Here is a 21,645-nt window from a genome sequence, read left to right as displayed (position 1 = left end):
ACAGAGCCCCAGGACCAGCTTGCTTAGGGGACTCATCTCCAGGTTCATCTCTCTGTAGGTGATGGCTTTGTTATGGAAGGTTTGGGAATCGCTTCCTTTTAGATGGTTGTAGAATTTAACGGCTCTTTTCTGGATTTTGATAATTAGCGGGTATCGGCCTAATTCTGATCTGCATGCATTATTTGGTGTTTTATGTTGTACACAGAGGATATTTTTGAAAAGGATATAATTGGTATATCGAATTTTATGTTCCTTTTGATGGCATAGCAGGCCCTTCTTGCCTTGTCTCTCAGCTCGTTCACAGCTTTGTGGAAGTTACCTGTGGCGCTGATGTTTAGGCCGAGGTATGTATAGTTTTTTGTGTGATCTAGGGCAACGGTGTCTAGATGGAATTTGTAATTGTGGTCCTGGCGACTGGACCAGTCTATGGATTCTTAAATTACATTGAGCTGATTTCTGACGTGCTGTTCCTTCTTTCTCCGTAGTGTATTTCTCTATTGTTTTAGTGATTCACCATAGTGAAGGCGTAGGCTCAGGTTTTCTGGGTCTCTATGTTTTTGGTTGGATATGTTTCTCAATTTCTTTCTTAGGTATTTGCATTCTTCATCAAACCATTTGTCATTGTTGTTAATTTTCTTCAGTTTTCAGTTTGACATTTTTAGATTTGATAGGGAAGCTGAGAGGTCAAACACAGTTGAAGTCGAAAGTTTACATACACCAGCCAAATACATTTATACTCAGTTTTTCACAATTCCTGACATTTAATCGGAGTAAAAATTCCCTGTCTTAGGGATTTCTTTGTTTGTGGCTACATTTTTCAACTTAGGTGCACAAGTGCTCCTTGTAAAAAAGGTCATCATAGAGCTCCCACCCCTCACTCTCCCTCTCTCCCCCTTTCCCTCCCTCCCCCTCTCCCTCTCTCCCTCCCCTCCCAGTTAAATGGGCATTGGGTGGATTAGATGGGAAAAGTTGCCCTTCTATTGAATCAAAATGTCACCATTCAGAAAGAATTCCCTCATGCTACCAGCTCTCTATTTCTCCTGTTTTCTTGTCACAAAGCCATTAGCTTCACATCAAAGGGGTTTCTCAGTGGTCTAACCAGGGGAATGTCTGATACAAAATGGCTTCTCCATGGTCTAAACTGTTAGTCTACACCTGTTGTTTACGAAGCACGTGACAAATACAATTAGATTTGATTTGAGTCACTAACCAAAGGAAGCCATCATCATCCCTTTACTTTAGAAAATCCACTGCAACAAATAAGAGGAATAAAACCTCTCTTAACGGGAAGAGAAGCGGGGCAAAAAGCATAGAGAAACTCTGGTCTAGTGGTAATACCACTGGTAATAACTGTCAAGTGTCAAACACAAGCACATGATGAATCCCCTCTGGAAAGAGAGTGATGCGGGAGGAGGAGAGAAAGAGAGAGCGTTGAACAAAGGCACTACGTCAGCTTTGAGTAATGAAGGAGACACTGGAGAGAGAGAGAAGAGAGGAAAGGGAGGATGAGGGGAAAGGGTAAGAGGGGATGGGGGTCAGGCTTCAATTATTGATGAAAAAAGGACACAACATGCCCTAGGCTACTCACCCCTTTGGCATCAAATCAAACACTTCAGGATAGAGAGAGAGAGACAGAGAGAGAGAGGGAGAGAGAGAGAGAGAGAGAGAGAGAGAGAGAGAGAGAGAGAGAGAGAGAGAGAGAGAGAGCGAGAGAGAGAGAGAGAGAGAGACAGAGATGATAAATGCATCAGTCTATGTCTGTCAAAGAGATTGTAGTACTGTATACTGTCGAACTCAGCACAATTGGCTGTAGTCTAACTGACACTAACACTGTAAGGTACGACACCTTTTCATTAGCCAATAGCATAGTTATCTATAGTAGATTAGGTGGTTTGATGCCTAACTCAGCCATTCTCTCTCCTGCCATGTCTCCTCATACTGATGGAAGGACTCCAACCATAGTCTATGTACCTTAAAGAGGTGATGCACGCTTTAGAAAACAAGGTGCTACCTAGAATCATAAAGGGTTCTTCAACTGTCCCTCCGAAAATAACTATTTTTGGTTACAAGTGGAACCCTTTCACCACCAAAGGGTTCTACCTGAAACAAAAAAGGGTTCTCTTAAGGGGACAAATAAAGAACACTTTTTCCTAAGTGTGCGTGGTAGAGAGGCTGCATTTTTTGCGCCATCATCCTGCATCCTCTAGTCTGGCGTTTTCCTATGGAGTCAGCTGTGCCAACTACTCAGGGCACTAACAGGTCGATTTACAGTCGAGATAAGAGTGAGGTACATACCCATGTGAAGGTTGTCCTCCGCAGGATCATCCAACACCTGCAACAATAATGACACATCATCAGGAATACATCCCATAATATTATCAAGCATAAGAGGCAGACACAGGTAAATAGCGTTGTTCGGCCCACCGTGATTATTGCTTTTATAAAACTCTTACAAACATATTAAAATTACAATGAATTACATATTTTCATTAAAATGTTATTTTAATAAGTAAATTAATACAATTTAATTATTCCATCATAAGATATATTCTGGACAAAAATCTGATTGTTAGTTATTTTGGCCATGTTTCTACAGATGCACACCCAGTCTTGAATTATTTTTGCATAGTTGCTTTGCAAAAGGACTGGTCATCAGTTCTAAACAAAATGGTTGCTCGTCCAATCAGCATCTAGGATCCAAACAACCAGTTTTATAATACACCCTACCTGGAACTTAAGGCCAGTGCTCATTTTTCATTCATTTTTTTCTTCCCCTGTAATCAGGCCTGGGACACCACATGTGTACATGTAATTATCAGGTGGTACAGAAAAGCACAGTACCTCGGACCTCGGGTAAGATGTCAACACCCCAGCCCTATAGTATAGGTATTCCCATGACACTGGAGAATGCAGCATAGCAAGTATTCATTGGCCTTTAAAGCACTTGTCTCAAGAGGATCTTAGATGCCAGTTTGAATTGAGCCCAATTGAGGAGCATATTAATATCTAACATGTACTGTATTATCTTAGCTACTAACCATCTGTGACAAATGTAATTGCCATTTTACATTTTCCCTCTAGCTGAGACTCTTTTATAACAAGAGAACAGTTCTGAGGCATAATAAGAACATTTGACTGTGAATTGGAGAGGCACAATGAATATGATCTCATCCCAGCGCTAAACCCAGGCCTGGTAGGTACTTTACATAATGAGCTTTGAGTTGGGAATGAATGGAGAATAGAGGACGACAGGAGGAGATGGGGAGAGGAGGGCAGGAGGAGATGGAGAGAGGAGGACAGGAGGAGATGAGGAGATGGGGAGAGGAGGACAGAAGGAGATGGGGAGAGGAGGACAGGAAGAGATGGAGAGAGGAGGAGATGGAGAGAGGAGGACAGGAGGAGATGAGAGAGGAGGACAGGAGGAGATGGAGAGAGGAGGAGATGGAGAGAGGAGGACAGGAGGAGATGGAGAGAGGCGGAGATGGAGAGAGGAGGACAGGAGGAGATGGAGAGAGGAGGACAGGAGTAGATGGGAGAGGAGGAGAGGAGGAGATGGAGAGAGGAGGACAGGAGGAGATGGAGAGAGGAGGACAGGAGGAGATGGAGAGAGGAGGACAGGAGGAGATGGAGAGAGGAGGAGATGGAGAGAGGAGGACAGGAGGAGATGGAGAGAGGAGGACAGGAGGAGATGGAGAGAGGAGGAGATGGAGAGAGGAGGACAGGAGGAGATAGATAGAGGAGGACAGGAGGAGATGGAGAGAGGAGGACAGGAGGAGATGGAGAGAGGAGGAGATGGATAGAAGAGGACAGGAGGAGTGGGAGTGGCTGGTTGCTCTGGGATGAGGCTGTAGAGTGAAACACTAAGAGAGGAGCTCCACTTTCACTGTAACTCATTATGACTGACTGGCACAGTGCTGCTGGGAGCCCCAGAGGTACCCATGGCCACCCACTGACTACATCCCATCTCCGCGCCTCCACCCTCCCCTCCTTTCACTGTAACTCATTATGACTGACTGGCATGGTACCTCTTACTGACTCCAGCCCCAGCCCTCTCGATGCCCTCCACCCACCCGACCCTCCATCAGGCCCTGATGAGGCACCCCAAATAAGTCTGGGTGCGCCCCCCCCCCCCCCCCCCCGCCGCCTGCCTGTGATTGAAGAGCACTCTGATGATGTCACTGGGGAGACGAGTGCATCAGCGCGGTGAGTTATGTCCGTCTCTCCTCCGTCTCTCCTCTCTAAATATACATCTCCTTCACATAAGCCACTGTGGTGAGCAGCGCAGTGATTGGTCGCGTCCCAAAATGGTACTCTTTCCCCTATATTATACGTCTCTTGACCGTAGTGCACTACACAGTGCCTTCAGAAACTAGTGCACTACACCGTGCCTTTAGAAACTAGTGCACTACACCGTGCCTTTAGAAACTAGTGCACTACACCGTGCCTTCAGAAACTAGTGCACTACACCGTGCCTTTAGAAACTAGTGCACTACACCGTGCCTTTAGAAACTAGTGCACTACACCATGCCTTTAGAAACTAGTGCACTACACCGTGCCTTCAGAAACTAGTGAACTACACCATGCCTTTAGAAACTAGTGCACTACACCATGCCTTCAGAAACTAGTGAACTACACCATGCCTTCAGAAACTAGTGCACTACACCATGCCTTTAGAAACTAGTGCACTACACCATGCCTTCAGAAACTAGTGCACTACACCATGCCTTTAGAAACTAGTGCACTACACCGTGCCTTTAGAAACTAGTGCACTACACCGTGCCTTTAGAAAGTAGTGCACTACACCGTGCCTTTAGAAACTAGTGCACTACACCGTGCCTTTAGAAACTAGTGCACTACACCATGCCTTCAGAAACTAGTGCACTACGCCGTGCCTTCAGAAACTAGTGCACTACACCATGCCTTTAGAAACTAGTGCACTACACCATGCCTTCAGAAACTAGTGCACTACACCGTGCCTTTAGAAACTAGTGCACTACACCGTGCCTTTAGAAACTAGTGCACTACACCGTGCCTTTAGAAACTAGTGCACTACACCATGCCTTCAGAAACTAGTGCACTACACCATGCCTTTAGAAACTAGTGCACTACACCGTGCCTTTAGAAACTGGTGCACTACACAGTGCCTTTAGAAACTAGTGCACTACACCGTGCCTTTAGAAACTAGTGCACTACACCGTGCCTTTAGAAAGTAGTGCACTACACCGTGCCTTTAGAAAATAGTGCACTACACCATGCCTTTAGAAACTAGTGCACTACACCGTGCCTTTAGAAACTAGTGCACTACACCGTGCCTTTAGAAACTAGTGCACTACACCATGCCTTCAGAAACTAGTGCACTACACCGTGCCTTCAGAAACCAGTGCACTACACAGTGCCTTCAGAAACTAGTGCACTACACCGTGCCTTTAGAAACTAGTGCACTACACCGTGCCTTTAGAAACTACTCAGACCCCTTTACCATTTTTTTTCAACATTTTGCTACGTTACAGCCTTATTCTAAAATGGATTAGATAGTTGTTGTTTTTTCCCCCTCATCAATCTACACACAATACCCCATAATGACAATGCAAAAAAAAAAAATACGGTTTTAGAAACGGAAATATCACATTTACATAAGTATTCAGACCCTTTACTCAGTACTTTGTTGAAGTACCTTTGGCTGCGATTACAGCCTCAAGTCTTCTTGGGTATGACGCTACAAGCTTGGCACACCTGTATTTGAAGAGTTTCTCCCATTCTTCTCTGCAGAACATACTCAAGCTCTGTCAGGTTGGATGGGGAGCGTTGCTGCACAGCTGTTTTCAGGTCTCTTCAGAGATGTTCAATCGGGTTCAAGTCCGGGCTCTGGCTGGGCCACTCAAGGACATTCAGAGACTTGTCCTGAAGCCACTCCTGCGTTGTCTTGGCTGTGTGCTTAGGGTCGTTGTCCTGTTGGAAGGTGAACCTTCACCCCAGTCTGAGGTGCTGAGCGCTCTGAAGCAGGTTTTCATTAAGGATCTCTCTGTACTCAGTTCATCTTTGCCTCGATCCTGACTAGTCTCCCAGTCCCTGCTGCTGAAAAACATCCCCATAGCATGATGCTACCAGCACCATGCTTCACTGTAGGGATGGTGCCAGGTTTCCTCCAAATATGACGCTTGGTATATCAGACCAGATAATCTTGTTTCTCATGTTCTGAGAGTCCTTTAGGTGCCTTTTGGCAAACTCCAAGCGGGCTCATGTACCTTTTACTGAGGAGTGGCTTCCGTCTGGCCACTCTACCATAAAGGCCCGATTGGTGGAGTGCTGCAGAGAAGGTTGTCCTTCTGGAAGGTTCTCCCATCTCCACAGAGGAACTCTGGAGCTCTGTCAGAGTGACTGTCGGGTTCTTGGTCACCTCCCTGACCAAGGCCCTTCTCCCCCGATTGCTCAGTTTGGCAAACTTCTATCATTTAAAACCTGTTATGGCTAGGGGTTCCGCTAGCCTCGACAATATCCGGTGAAATGGCAGAGCGCAAAATTAAAAAAAAATGATTTGAAATATTTTACTTTCATAACTTCTTGTTAATCCAACCACAGTGTCCAATTTCAAAAAGGCTTTACGACGAAAGCAAAGAGAGGAGTCACAAAAAGCAGAAATAGAGATAAAATGAATCACTAACCTTTGATGATCTTCATCAGATGGCAGTCATAGGACTTCAAGTTACACAATACATGTATGTTTTGTTCGATAAAGTTCATATTTATATCCAAAAATCTCAGTTTACATTGGCGCGTTATGTTCAGTAATGTTTTGCCTACAAAACAACCGGTGATTTTGCAGAGAGCCACTCATCATAAACGTTGATGAAAGATACAAGTGCTATGCATAAAATTAAAGATAAACTTCTCCTTAATGCAACTGCTGTGTCAGATTTCAAAAAAGCTTTACGGCGAAAGCACACCTTGCAATAATCTGAGTACAGCGCTCAAACACCAAAACAAGCCATACAGATACCCGCCATGTTGTGGAGTCAATAAAAGTCAGAAATAGCATTATAAATATTCACTTACCTTTGATGATCTTCATTGGAATGCACTCCCAGGAATCCCAGTTCCACAATAAATGTTTGTTTTGTTTCGATAAAGTCCATATTTATGTCCAAATACCTCCTTTTTGTTTGCGCGTTCAGTTCACTAATTCAAATGCACAATGCGCGAGCACCAAGTTCAGACAAAAAGTAAAAAATGTTCCATTACAGTTCGTAGAAACATGTCAAACGATGTATAGAATCAATCTTTAGGATGTTTTTATCATAAATATTCAATAATATTCCAACCAGACAATTCTTTTGTCTTTAGAAAGGAAAGGGAACGCAGCTCGCGCTGACGGCTGCACGCAAGACTTAGCTCATGGCATTCTGCCAGACCCCTGATTCAAACAGCTCTTATTCTCTCCCCCTTCACAGTAGAAGCATGAAACAACGTTCTAAAGACTGTTGACATCTAGTGGAAGCCTTAGGAAGTGCAATATGACCCCATAGACACTGTATATTGGATAGGCAATCACTTGAAAAACTACAAACCTCAGATTTCCCACTTCCTGGTTGGATTTTTGTCAGGTTTTCGCCTGCCATATGAGTTCTGTTATACTCACAGACATCATTCAAACCGTTTTAGAAACTTCAGAGTGTTTTCTATCCAAATCTACTAATAATATGCATATCTTAGCTTCTGGGCCTGAGTAGCAGGCAGTTTACTCTGGGCACGCTTTTCATCCGAACGTAAAAATACTGCCCCCTATCCATTATCCCAAGAATAATGGAGGCCACTGTGTTCTTGGGGACCTTCAAAGCTGCAGAAATGTTTTGGTACCCTTCTCCCGATCTGTGCCTCGACACAATCCTGTCTCGGAGCTCTACGGACAATTACTTCGACCTCATGGCTTGGTTTCTGCTCTGACATACACTGTCAACTGTGGGACCTTATATAGAGAAGTGTGTGCCTTTCCAAATCATGTCCAATCAATTACATTTACCACAGGTGGACTCCAATCAAGTTGTAGAAACATCTCAAGGATGATCAATGAAAACAGGATCCACCTGAACTCAATTTCGAGTCTCATAGCACTACACACAGTTTAGTGCACAGAATACTTCTGTAAATAAGGTATTTCCGTTACTTGTGTTTTATAAATTTGCATAAAAATAATGTATAATCTTTGTCATTATGGGGTATTGCTGACCTTTTTATTTTATTTGATACATTTTAGAATAAGGCTGTAACATACATTTTTGGGGGGAAAAGTCAAGGGGTCTGAATACTTTACGAAAGCACTGTGTATATATAGGGAATAGGGTTTAGGAAGCAACCAGGTTGTTAATGCTGTGTATTCTGTGGAGGTATGCCGAGGGTAGCAGCATCGAGGCATAGTATGCATCCCAAATGGCACCCTATTCACTTTCATCTGACTCCTTTCCAAATAAGTATCGCTCCTTCAGCATTCCCCTCAATATACGACACTGTGTGGTACATGAAAGCCTGTAGCTCATGTCTGGTAAATGGACATGGACACACTTGTGGTTCTGTGGTGGTGGCAGCATGTCGAATGATTGCTACAGTAACAACTATCAGTGAAAGTGTTGTCTTGCTGGGTGAAGCGTAAAATGCATATTTGTCATGGCCTCTTAGGTCAATTAAATTGATTTAAGATTCCACTTCACATTCTCCTTGCTTGGCCTCTTGTTTCTTTACTAGAGACAAACACAGTGAAACAGACTCTACTCTCACTTCTTTGGCCTTTTGTTTCAGCTTACCTAGTGAACTATCTGTGCTAAATAAATAACAATGAAATTAAATATTGTTTCTTTACCGGGTACAAACACAGACGTTGGGCAGACACAGTGAAACAGATTTTACTGACACTTGGCCTATGATTTCTTGAGCAGAGACACAGTGAGGTTGGCTCTCCGCTCACCTCCACCAGTTTGACTATGTTGAGATGGTCCAGCTTCTTGAGGATGGCAATCTCCTGGTACACCCTCTCCAGGGGGCCTAGGACTTTGGGCTGCTCCCCCTGGACCGCAGCCTTGGGTCCTCTCGGAGGGGGGCGACCTGCAGGGAACCAATAACACCAAACCTCACATCAGCTGCAATTTTAGACAATTCAATTCAATTTAATACAATTCAATCAATTTTAGATACTTTCATTGGATTTCAACACGATGTGCGAAAAATGCTAATATCAGTCCCATGATTTGAATGGGATTTGTGCCACAAATGCTAAAATATTAGCGTTTAGAAACAGTGCCAGGAAACTAAACCAAAGCATGGATTCCTGTCCCATCTTATCCATTTGGTGAACACTTTAACTCTTTAACTCTTTAACCCTTTACGCTCATGGAAATAGGCCTATATGGATAGAACCAAATTGAAATGATTCTAACAGAAGAACTATAAACCGGGGCGGCAGATAGCCTAGTGGTTAGAGCGTTGGGCCAGTAACCGAAAGGTTGCTGAATCGAAGGCAGTTAAAACCTGTTAGGGCTAGGGGGCAGTATTGACACGGCTGGATAAAAAACATACCCGATTTAATCTGGTTACCACTCCTACCCAGTAACTAGAATATGCATATACTTATTACATATGGATAGAAAACACCCTAAATTTTCTAAAACTGTTTGAATGGTGTCTGTGAGTATAACATAACTCAAATGGCAGGTCAAAACCTGAGAGATTCCTTTACAGGAAGTGGCCTGTCTGACCATTTCTTGAACTTCTTTTCCATCTCTATCATTTACTAAGGATCTCTGCTCTAACGTGACACTTCCCACGTCGTCCATAGGCGCTCAGAGCCCGGGAAAAAACAGAATGTCGTCATTCCAGCCCCAGGCTGAAACACATTATCGCCTTTCTCAAGTGGCCGATCAAGGGACACTGGGCTTATGCGCGTGACCCGACCGCCCCCGCCTTTGGGATTTTTTCCTCTGTTTGCCGAAAAGGAGATTCCCTGTCGGAATATTATCGCTTTTCTACGAGAAAAATGGCGTAAAAATTGATTTTAAACAGCGGTTGACATGCTTCGAAGTACGGTAATGGAATATTTTTAATTTTATTGTCACGAATTGCGCCATGCGCGCGACACTTCTTTACTATTTCGGATAGTGTCTGGAACGCACGAACAAAACGCCGCTATTCGGATATAACGATGGATTATTTTGGACCAAACCAACATTTGTTATTGAAGTAGCAGTCCTGGGTGTGCATTCTGACGAAGACAACAAAAGGTAATCAAACTTTTATAATAGTAAATATGATTATGGTGAGTGCTAAACTTGCCGGGTGTCTAAATAGCGAGCCCGTGATGCCTGGGCTATGTACTTAGAATATTGCAAAATGTGCTTTCACCAAAAAGCTATTTTAAAATCGGACATATCGAGTGCATAGAGGAGGTCTGTATCTATAATTCTTAAAATAATTGTTATGCTTTTTGTGAACGTTTATCGTGAGTAATTTAGTAAAATGTTAGCGAATTCCCCGGAAGTTTGCGGGGGGTATGCTAGTTCTGAACGTCACATGCTAATGTAAAAAGCTGGTTTTTGATATAAATATGAACTTGATTGAACAAAACATGCATGTATTGTATAACATAATGTCCTAGGGTTGTCATCTGATGAAGATCATCAAAGGTGAGTGCTGCATTTAGCTGTCTTCTGGGTTTTGGTGACATTATATGCTGGCTTGAAAAATGGGTGTCTGATTATTTCTGGCTTGGTACACTGCTGACATAATCTAATGTTTTGCTTTCGTTGTAAAGCCTTTTTGAAATCGGACGGTGTGGTTAGATTAACGAGAGTCTTGTCTTTAAATAGCTGTAAAATAGTCATATGTTTGAGAAATTGAAGTAATAGGGTTTTTAAGGTTTTGAAAATCGCGCCACAGGCTGCCAGTGGCTGTTACGTAGGTGGGACGCAAGCGTCCCACCTAGCCCATAGAGGTTAACCCACGAAGGCAGTTAACCCACTGTTCCCTGGTAAGCCGTCAATGTAAATAAGAATTTGTTCTTAACTGACTTGCCTAGTTAAATAATGGTAAAATAAAAAAATAAAAAAAATATAAAAAGCATGTGTACGACCATGGTTAAGAAAACACTATGGACATTATGGGGAAATGATCAGACCAAAAGGTCTGACCAAAAGGTCACATCAGTTCACCTGACACAAGACTGAATACAAAACATTATACTGTTGATTTGATGTGCATTTTACATTTACTGTACTTTTCACAACATATTGTCAATAACGAAATGTGAAAATACTTTGGATACATTCAGTAACATAATAAGAATATTCAATGACATGTTGGAGTAGGGGCAATATAATAAAAAACTATGACAAGGGTTTCAGTGAGCGGTCTAACTGGTGTTGCTAAGTGACCAAACACCTCTCCAAACTGTGGGTTTGAGTTAGATCTCTAACTGGTGTTGCTAAGTGACCAAACACCTCTCCAAACTGTGGGTTTGAGTTAGATCTCTAACTGGTGTTGCTAAGTGACCAAACACCTCTCCAAACTGTGGGTTTGAGTTAGAACTCTAACTGGTGTTGCTAAGTGACCAAACACCTCTCCAAACTGTGGGTTTGAGTTAGAACTCTAACTGGTGCTGCTAATTGGCCAAAAACCTAATTTCAATGCACTTTTATGACACTATATGGTGTTTTTTTTTAGCTCTACTAGCTTTGCCAATGAGGAACTGAAGCAAGCACTCTTATACTATTTGTTTGTAACACAGCCCTGCGTCCGCACCATCATACAACTATTGGTGTTGTTTACGCAATCCAAAAACGTTCCATTATAAATCACAATCTGGGTCAGCTGGGCATCATCTGAAAGCTTGTTCCATTGCAACATGGCTAGTTAAGTTATGCAAATTGATCTTACAGTGCATTCAAGTGCGTGTTCTGCGGCTAATGCTTGTCGCAATACGACATGCGTATGCTAATTCTGTTCAGGACAGGACAGGGTATAACACATGTCATCCTTGTAAACGTTGATACTGTAAATGACCTGCGTTTTAAAATATGGAAATGTAAAGTGCACATTTTGACTCATGGGTGTGTGTTTTGCTCGTATGATATCAAAGCGATATTTATTATACTCCTCAACGTCTCATCTTTCAGAACACCGGGACTCTCGATTTACAGCATTTCCCTCACTCAAGACAACAACAAATGTGCAAAAGTTGCCCAATTAGCGGGAGGGATGAGGTCATTTTCTTGTCGCGCTCAAGTTTATAACGGCTGTCAGTTAAAACCCACACAGCGCTGTGAACCGGAGAACTTGAGCTGACGTCATTTATAGCGTGTTACCGTACAGCCACTGGGTTCCAATTTAAGCGCTGATGAATGACATAATCTGCCATTTTAAACCCGTATACAGGATGACAGGGGCTGTGTGTGGAAAGGGCTAAGATCCTAACTGTATACTTTGCTTGATGGCCTTCCGAGCTGTATTTAATAATAATAATAATAATAATAATAATAATAGTAATAATAACAATAGTAATAATAATATTAATAGTAATACTAATAATAATATTAATAATACAATATTAATAGTAATATTAATAATAATAACAATATTAATAATTAAAATATTAACAATAATAATAATAGCAATAATAATAATAATAATAATAGTAATAATAATAAAACTATTAATATTAATACTACAAATATTAATATTAATATTAATACTAATAACAATATTAATAATTAAAATAGTAATAGTAATACTAATAATAATAGTAACATTAATAATAATACTATCAATAACAATATGAATAATAAAAATAATAATAGTAATAATAATACTACTATTATTAATAGTAACAATAACAATAATAGTAATAATAATGATATTAACAGTAATAATAATAATAGTAATAATAATATTATTATTAATAGTAATACTAATAATAGTAATAATAATATTAACAGTAATGATAATAGTAATAATACTATTATTAATAGTAATACTAATAATAGTAATACTAATAACACTATTATTAATAGTAATAATAATAATAATAATAGTAATAATAATATTATTATTAATAGTAATAATAATAATAGTAATAATAATATTAACAGTAATGATAATAGTAATAATACTATTATTAATAGTAATACTAATAATAGTAATACTAATAACACTATTATTAATAGTAATAATAATAATAATAATAGTAATAATAATAATATTAATAACTGACAACAATAATAATAATAACAACAATAATAATAAATATCATTTAGCAGACACTTTTATCCAAAGCGACTATTTTTTTCTCTCGTATGGGTGGTACCAGGAATCCAGGAATGGAAGCCACCACCTGAGCTCCAGAGGACCAGTGACCTAAGGAGTATGTTGAATGTGTCAAGGTCCAACCGTGTGACACGTACGTGGAAATCCATACTGCTTCATCAGCTTCTTCTTGGACACCACCTTCATGGCCTGAGGGGGATGAGATTGGTCATATTAGTGAGCTAACATGCCATATCTTTCATTCTGGTCACTCACACACTATTAGTTGAATCACTAACAATAAAGAGAGACACACACACCACACAGTACACTTCAGTGCAGAAAACTTCAAGTTCATTCAATCATTTTCATTCATTCATTTATCCATTCCTTCCTTCCATCCATCCATCCATTCCATACCGAACAGGATTAAGGGAGAGAGACTGAATGGTCATGAGGGGTCATACTAGATACATACAAAACCCCAGTCTTTAGTGAGGACCACTGGCTACTATTCTGAACTTTTTGTGGTGAGCTTTGAGGCACCCAGAGGTGCTGAGGCATCACTAAGTGGGTGCTACACAGTTGGAAGGGGAGAAGTTCAGTGGCTATAAGACTCAGGCTGGTTCCCAGACTTGTCCTCTACAAGATCATCAGCATCATCCTGTGACCACATCCCTCAGCTCAAGCCATGAACTGACCCGATCCATCTCCGAAGGATGCAGTATTTAAAGACTTGGCCTTTATTGGTTGACCTGTCATATTGCTTGTTTGTTTTGTTTGCTCTTGAAGAACTTTATATTTATTATTAGAAGGTGTAAAGAAGTCTTAAGCCTTACAGGATTCAATAAATGTCCTATACATTAGCTCGTCCCTCCAGGAATTTGTCGAGATTTTTAGTGACATCTGCGGGCAAAAATGCTTGATTTTCCTGAAACAATTTTGACATTTTGCATGTTGATATGCGATGATTTTGTTAAATGTGTCATGAAAATGTGCTGTAAACAGAAAATGTTTCTTGACACGTGGCTTGATTGAACCATATTATCTGGTAAATGTCTTGCGATTGGTTGAAATTGCGAGCACTCTTTCTCTACTGCGGTGATGGGTCAATTTAATGCGATAATATTGAGATGATTTAACTGTTTAATGCCGGAATAGTGCGGTGATTGGTCAAAATGTGCAATCTCAGAATCACGGAATCCTGGAGAAACTCTTTAGTGTTAAGCACACCAGCGTTGCAGGTACACTCGCTGTCAAATTCATCATGTTTATTTGGAACCATAGTGAAGTGGATGACATAATAACATCTTTAACTTCCTGTATTTATCTCCATATTAATCAAAGAAAGCTTTCATAAATGTTTCCATTGTGTCGTTTCTTGTGCTAATGGCGTACTTAAGATTCCCAGCACCACTTTCTCTGTTTGCGGGTAAGAAATGACTATGGAAATGGACGGATGCACAGTGGACGATTGGTTCTGTTAGGAAAGGGTTCTGTTATTGACTAGTTTAAAGGCCCAATGCAGACATAAATATTGATTTATATATATTTCTACACTATGAGGTTGGAATAATACTGTGAAATTGTGAAAATTATGATAAAGCCCTTTTAGTGTAAGACCTGTTGAAAAAGGCAGCCTGAAATTTCAGCCTGTTTTGGTGGGATGGAAATATCACCAGGCGATAAATTAGTTAATAGACCAATAAGAATGAGAGTTCCAAACCTCTCTGCCAATAACAGCTAGTTAGTTTTCAGTTTTCCCCTCCCCACATCAGACCACTCCCAGACAGTCCTAGAATAATTATTGCATGAGAAATTGCTCTTTGCTAAGAAATAATTGTTGTTTATTTTTTACAATTTTAACTGAAAACAAATCACAGTAATGTACTTAATTGTTACCCCAAAATGATTTGATATTGAGATCAAAACAGCTGCATTGAACCTTTAACTCAGGTATGGTAATGAGGACTCCAGAAAGCAAGCTGATGGTTCCGGTGTTGGAGTCTGCAGTTTGTTACCAAGGTGACCATACGTCCACATTGAAACTCATTAACTTGTTACCTACAGTCATGCTATTGAAGTTCACAAAGCTAAACTTCCTTCCCTCAGTAAAAATCCTAAACTGTGCAGCTCAGGATAGAATTAACAACATCCTATGAATTCACAACTTCAGAGTCAAGTTCAGTGTCTCACACACACACACACACACACACACACACACACACACACACACACACACACGCACACGCACACGCACACGCACACGCACACACACACACACACGCACACGCACACGCACACGCACACGCACACACACACACACACACCTCATTACCTTATCATTTATAGCACTAATTAGCTGTTAATTCTTTGCACCTGCGGAATACATTTATTTTCCGTTGGCTAATGGATAGGACTCATCTGAAAGCATTACACAGTTTTTATTAACGACATCATTCATATTCTCCCTGTGTGTAACGTCCAGGACATCAGATGCTGTTCAGACACCATGATGAAGGACCATGGATGGTGCATATCTTATAGGAGATAGTTTGTATTTTATTATATTTCTTCAGACTGTACCAACACCACCCGTAGTACTGCTAGTTATTTCCCTGCCTGTGTCAAAGATCGCTACATTAAAGCTTATTCATAGTGTAGTCTTCCATTGATGCCATAGGTCTCCCAGGGTCAGCTCAATGAGTTTAAAGAGGAGAACGGCAAGATGACAGCAGTCTGTAAGTCATTGAGAGAGGACATCAGTTCTGTGGGTGAATCCATGATAACAATGACAGAGAAATCGGATTATCTCGAGGGACAATGAAGGCAGAACAACATGGTTGTGGACGGAATTGCAGAATCTCCACATGAGACCTGGACGGAGTCTGAGGACAAAGTGAGAGAAATGATCTCTGAGAAACTGAAGATGGACCACAGGAAGATTGAGGTGGAGCACGCCCATAGAACTGGAAATCCCGGCCCAGGTGATAGGCCCATAGAACTGGAAAACCCACCCCCGGCCCAGGTGATAGGCCCACAGGACTGGAAAACCCACCCCCGGCCCAGGCGATAGGCCCAGGCCGATAGTGGTCAAGTTCCTGAGGTTCAAGGACACGTTAGCTGTTCTGGAAAGAGCCAAGAACTTGAGAGGAACGTATATCTTCCTCAACGAGGACCATCCGGAAGCTGTGCGCCAGAAGAGGAAAGAACTGATCCCAGCCATGAAAGCTGCCAGAGTGCGTGGGGACATTGCTTACATCCGCTATGACAGGCTCATTGTCCTCTCATTGAGAGCCAAGCCTGTGGTTTCGTAGCTTCAACCCCCACAGCACACACATACACACACCAACTGATTAATGGACTGCTGAATGTACATTATTTTCTCTTGCTTTGTTTGCTCTTTTCAGTATTATGTCTATATCTGATCAGCTACCCAGGAAAGGGATGAAAATAGCCCATATTAATATATGTAGCCTTAGAAATAAGGTTCATGAAATCAATAACTAGCTAACATCAGATAACATTCATATATTAGACATTTCTGAGACTCACTTAGATAATTCATTTGATACAGCAGTAGCAATACAAGGACATAACATCTATAGAAGAGACAGGAATGCTTATGGGAGAGGTGTTACTGTATATATATGTCACGCCCTATATATGTCACGCCCTGTTTTAGGTCAGGGCGTGATTAGGGGGGTTTCTAGGTATTATATTTCTATGTTGGTGTGTGTGTATGGTTCCCAATTAGAGGCAGCTGATAATCGTTACCTCTAATTGGGGATCATACTTAGTGTGTCCTTTTTCCCACCTGCTAGGTGGGATATTGTTTTGTATAAGTGCCTATGTGCGCTACGTATTTCACGATCGTTATATCGTTGTTGTTTTGGAAGTTTCACTATCATTAAAATTTGGAATTCTACTCACGCTGCGCCTTGGTCCAATTATTCATACGACGGTCGTGACAGAATATCCCACCTAGTCAGGACCAAGCAGTGTGCCCAGGAGGTGAAGGAGAGTTGGACATGGGAAGAGATACTAGGTGGATGCGAGACCCTTCCTTGGCGGGAGTCGCCGAGGAGTAAAGGAGGACAGCGACGACGCCGGGGTCGGCGGCCACAAACAAACCAAGGGCAATCCCAAGTTTTTTGGGGGGAGGGGGCACAAGGGGTGGTCGGCCGACCTGAGGAGAGAGCCAGAGACCGTCTGGGAGTCGATGGAGCAGTTTGAGGAGGGATATCGGAGAGAGATGTTGGCTAGGAGTATACTGCAGCGCATGCGTTTTGAGGAGCGTGTCATCAGTCCGGTGCAACCTGTTCCGGCTCCACGCACCAGGCTTCCAGTGTACCTTCCCAGCCCGGTACGTCCTGTGCCGGCTCCCCGCACTTGTCCACCAGTGCGTGTGTACAGTCCGGAGTCTCCAGCGACGGTCTACAGCCCGGAACCTCCAGCGACGGTTCACAGTCCAGAGCTTCCAGCGACGGTTCACAGTTCAGAGCCTCCAGTGAAGGTCCACGGTCCAGAGCCTCCAGTGACGGTCCACGGCCCAGAGCCTCCAGTGACGGTCCACGGTCCAGAGCCTCCAGTGACGGTCCACGGCCCAGAGCTTCCAGTGATGGTCCACGGCCCGGAGCTTCCTGCGCCGGTGCCATGGCCGGAGCCTTCCTCTGCACCGATGCCCAGTCCAGGCACGGCATCCAGTCCCGCTCCATGGCCGGAGCCTTCCTCTGCGCCGGTGCCCAGTCCGAGCATGGCGTTCATCCCGGCTTCATGGCTGGATCTGCAGTCTGAGCAGGTGCTTCATTCCGCACCGGAGCCGCCACCGATGCTAGTTGCCCACCCTAACCCTCCCCATCTTGTTTCAGGTTTTGCGGTCGGAGTCCTCACCTTTGGGGCAGGGTACTGTCACGCCCTGACCATAGAGAGCCCTCGGGGTTCTCTATGGTGTTTTAGGTCAGGGCGTGACTAGGGGGGTTTCTAGGTATTATATTTCTATGTTGGTGTGTGTGTATGATTCCCAATTTGAGGCAGCTGATAATCGTTACCTCTAATTGGGGATCATACTTAGTGTGTCCTTTTTCCCACCTGCTAGGTGGGATATTGTTTTGTATAAGTGCCTATGTGCGCTACGTATTTCACGATCGTTATATCTTTGTTGTTTTGGAAGTTTCACTATCATTAAAATGAGGAACTCCACTCACGCTGTGCCTTGGTCCAATTATTCATACGACGGTCGTGACAATATATTCAGAGCCATATCCCTGTAATGCTTAGAGAAGATCTTATGTCAAGTGTTACTGAAGTGTTGTGGTTGCAGGTTCACTTGGCACATCTCAAGCCTTTTCGTTTGGGGTGTTGCTATAGGCCACCAAGTTCTAACAGTCAGTATCTAAATAATATGTGTGAAATGCTGGATAGTGTATGTGATGTAAACAGAGAGGTCTACTTTCTTGGGGACCTGAATATTGACTGGTTTTCATCAAGCTGTCCACTCAAGAGGACGCTTCTCACTGTAACCAGTGCCTGTAATCTGGTTCAGGTTATTAATCAACCTACCAGGGTGTTTACAAAAACTACAGGAACAAGACCAGCCACATGTATTGATCAAATTTTTACCAATGCTGTAGAACTTTGTTCTAAAGCTGTATCCGTACCCATTGGATGCAGTGATCGCAATATAGTGGCTATATCCAGGAAAGCCAAAGTTCCAACAGCTGGGCCTAAAATAGTGTATAAGAGATCATACAAAAGATTTTGCTGTGACTCTTATGTGGATGATGTTAAAAATATTTGTTGATCCGATGTGATTAATAGGGAGCATCCAGACGCTGCCCTTGATTAATTTATGAAATTGCTTCTTCCAATTATTGATAAACATGCACCTGTGAAGAAACTGACTGTTAGAACTGTTAAGGCTCCATGGATTGATGAGGAATTGAAAAACTGTATGGTTGAAAGAGATGGGTCAAACGGAGTGGCTAATAAGTCTGGCTGCACATCTGACTGGTTGACTTACTGCAAATTGAGAAATTATGCGACTTAACTCAACAATAAGAAGAAGAAACTGTATTATGAAGCCAAGATCAATTATATAAAGAATGAGGAAAAAAACTTGAGTACTTTAAATGAAATTATGGGCTTAATGACAAATTCCACTCCATCATTCATCGAAACAGATGGCATATTCATCACAAAACCATTTGATGTTGCCAATTATTTGAATGATTACTTCATTGGCAAAGTCAGCAAACTTGGCATGAAATGCCAACAACGAACAGTGAGCCATCACACTCATGCATAAAAAAACAAATAATGAAAGAAAAGCATTGCAAGTTTGAATTTTGTAAAGTTAGTGTGACAGAGGTGGATTGTTTTTGTTTGTTATCTATCAATAATGACAAACCTAGATGGAAAGCTACTGAGGATGGTAGCTGACTCTATAGCCGCTCCAATCTGTCATATCTTGAATCTGAGCCTAGAGGAAAGTCTTAGTCCTCAGGCCTGGAGGGAAGCCAAAGTCATTCCGCTACCCAAGAGGGGTAAAGCGGCCTTTACTGTTTCTAACAGCAGACCAATCAGCTTGCTGCCAGCTCTTAACAAACTGTTGGAAAAAATGTTGCTTAACCAAATACAATGCTATTCTCTGTAAACAAATTAACAACAGACTTTCAGCATGCTTATAGAGAAGGGCACTCAACATGTACTGCACTGACACAAATGACTGATGATTGGTTGAAATAAATTGATATTAAGAAGATTGTAGGAGCTGTACTGTTAGATTTCAGAGCAGCCTTTGATATTATTGACCATAACTTGTTGTTGAGAAAATGCACACTACCGGTCAAAAGTTTTAGAACACCTACTCATTCAAGGGTTTTTCTTTATTTTTACTATTTTCTACATTGTATAATAATAGTGCAGGCATCAAAACGATGAAATAACACATATGGAATCCTGTAGTAACCAAAAAAGTGTAAAACAAATCAAAATATATTTTATATTTGAGATTCTTCAAATAGCCACCCTTTGCCTTGATGACAGCCTTGCACACTCTTGGCATTCTCTCAACCAGCTTCATGAGGTAGTCACCTGGAAAGCTTTTCAATTAACAGGTGTGCCTTCTTAAAAATTCATTTGTGGAATTTCTTTCCTTCTTAATGCGTTTGAGCCAATCAGTTGTGTTGTGACAAGGTAGGAATGGTATACAGAAAATAGCCCTATTTGGTGAAATACAAAGTCCATATTATGGCAACAGCAGCTCAAATAAGCAAAGAGAAACAACAGTCCATCATTACCTTAAGACATGAAGGTCAGTCAATACGGAAAATGTCTTTAAGTGCAGTCGCAAAAACCATCAAGTGCTATGATGAAACTGGTTCACATGAGGACCTCCACAGGAAAGGAAGACCCAGAGTAACCTCTGCTACAGAGGATAAGTTCATTAGAGTTACCAGCCTCAGAAATTGCAGCCCAAATAAATGCTTCACAGAGTTCAAGTAACAGACACATCTCAACATCAACTGTTCAGAGGAGACTGAGTCAATCAGGCCTTCATGGTCGAGTTGCTGCATAGAAACCATTACTAAAGGACACCAATAATAAGAAGAGACTTGCTTGGGCCAAGAAACACGAGCAATGGACATTAGACCAGTGGAAATCTGTCCTTTGGTTTGATGAGTCCAAATTGGAGATTTTTGGTTCCAACACCATTCTCAACGTCAACAGTGAAGAGGCGACTCCGGATGCTGGCCTTCTAGGCAGAGTTGCAAAGAAAAAGCCATATCTCAGACTGCCCAATAAAAAGAAAAGATTAAGATGGGCAAAAGAACACAGGCACTGGACAGAGGAACTCTGCCTAGAAGTTCAGCATCCCGGAGTCTCCTCTTCACTGTTGACGTTGAGACTGATGTTTTTCAGGTACTATTTAATGAAGCTGCCAGTTAAGGACTTGTGAGATGTCTGTTTCTCAAACTAGAAACTTTAATGCACTTGTCCTCTTGCTCAGTTGTGCACCCGGGCCTCCCACTCCTCTTTCTAGTGTGGTTAGAGACAGTTTGCTCTGTTCTGTGAATGGAGTAGTACATAGCGTTGTACGAGGTCTTCAGGTTCTTGACAATTTCTCGCATGGAATAGCCTTCATTTCTCAGAACAAGAATAGACTGACGAGTTTCAGAAGAAAGTTCTTTGTTTCTGGACAGTTTGAGCCTGTAATCGAACCCACAAATGCTGATGCTCCAGGTACTCAACTAGTCTAAAGAAGGCCAGTTTTATTGCTTCTTTAATCAGGACAACAGTTTTCAGCTGTGCTAACATAGTTGCAAAAGGGTTTTCTAATGATCAATTAGCCTTTTAAAATAA

At 41.9% G+C, this 21,645-nt stretch overlaps 1 protein-coding gene across 2 annotated transcripts in view; it reads right to left on the bottom strand.

The window, feature by feature from the left end:
- Nucleotides 1–21,645, bottom strand: part of LOC106603934 (calcium/calmodulin-dependent protein kinase kinase 1) — a 156,775-nt gene that overhangs the window by 56,254 nt on the left and 78,876 nt on the right. For both annotated transcript variants that reach the window (XM_014198188.3, XM_014198189.3), the window contains exons 6-9: nt 13,440–13,491; nt 8,957–9,093; nt 2,296–2,332; nt 1,589–1,610 (exon numbers count right to left, since the gene is read on the bottom strand). In XM_014198188.3, coding sequence (XP_014053663.1) covers nt 1,589–1,610; nt 2,296–2,332; nt 8,957–9,093; nt 13,440–13,491 — 248 coding nt within the window. The remainder of the gene's footprint in view (nt 1–1,588; nt 1,611–2,295; nt 2,333–8,956; nt 9,094–13,439; nt 13,492–21,645) is intronic.

Source organism: Salmo salar, chromosome 04 (genome assembly GCF_965601325.2).
Source record: "Salmo salar chromosome 04, fSalSal1, whole genome shotgun sequence".
Lineage (NCBI taxonomy): Eukaryota > Metazoa > Chordata > Actinopteri > Salmoniformes > Salmonidae > Salmo > Salmo salar.
Note: the sequence above shows the minus strand (reverse complement) of the source record. Positions and strands in the feature narration are given on the sequence as shown.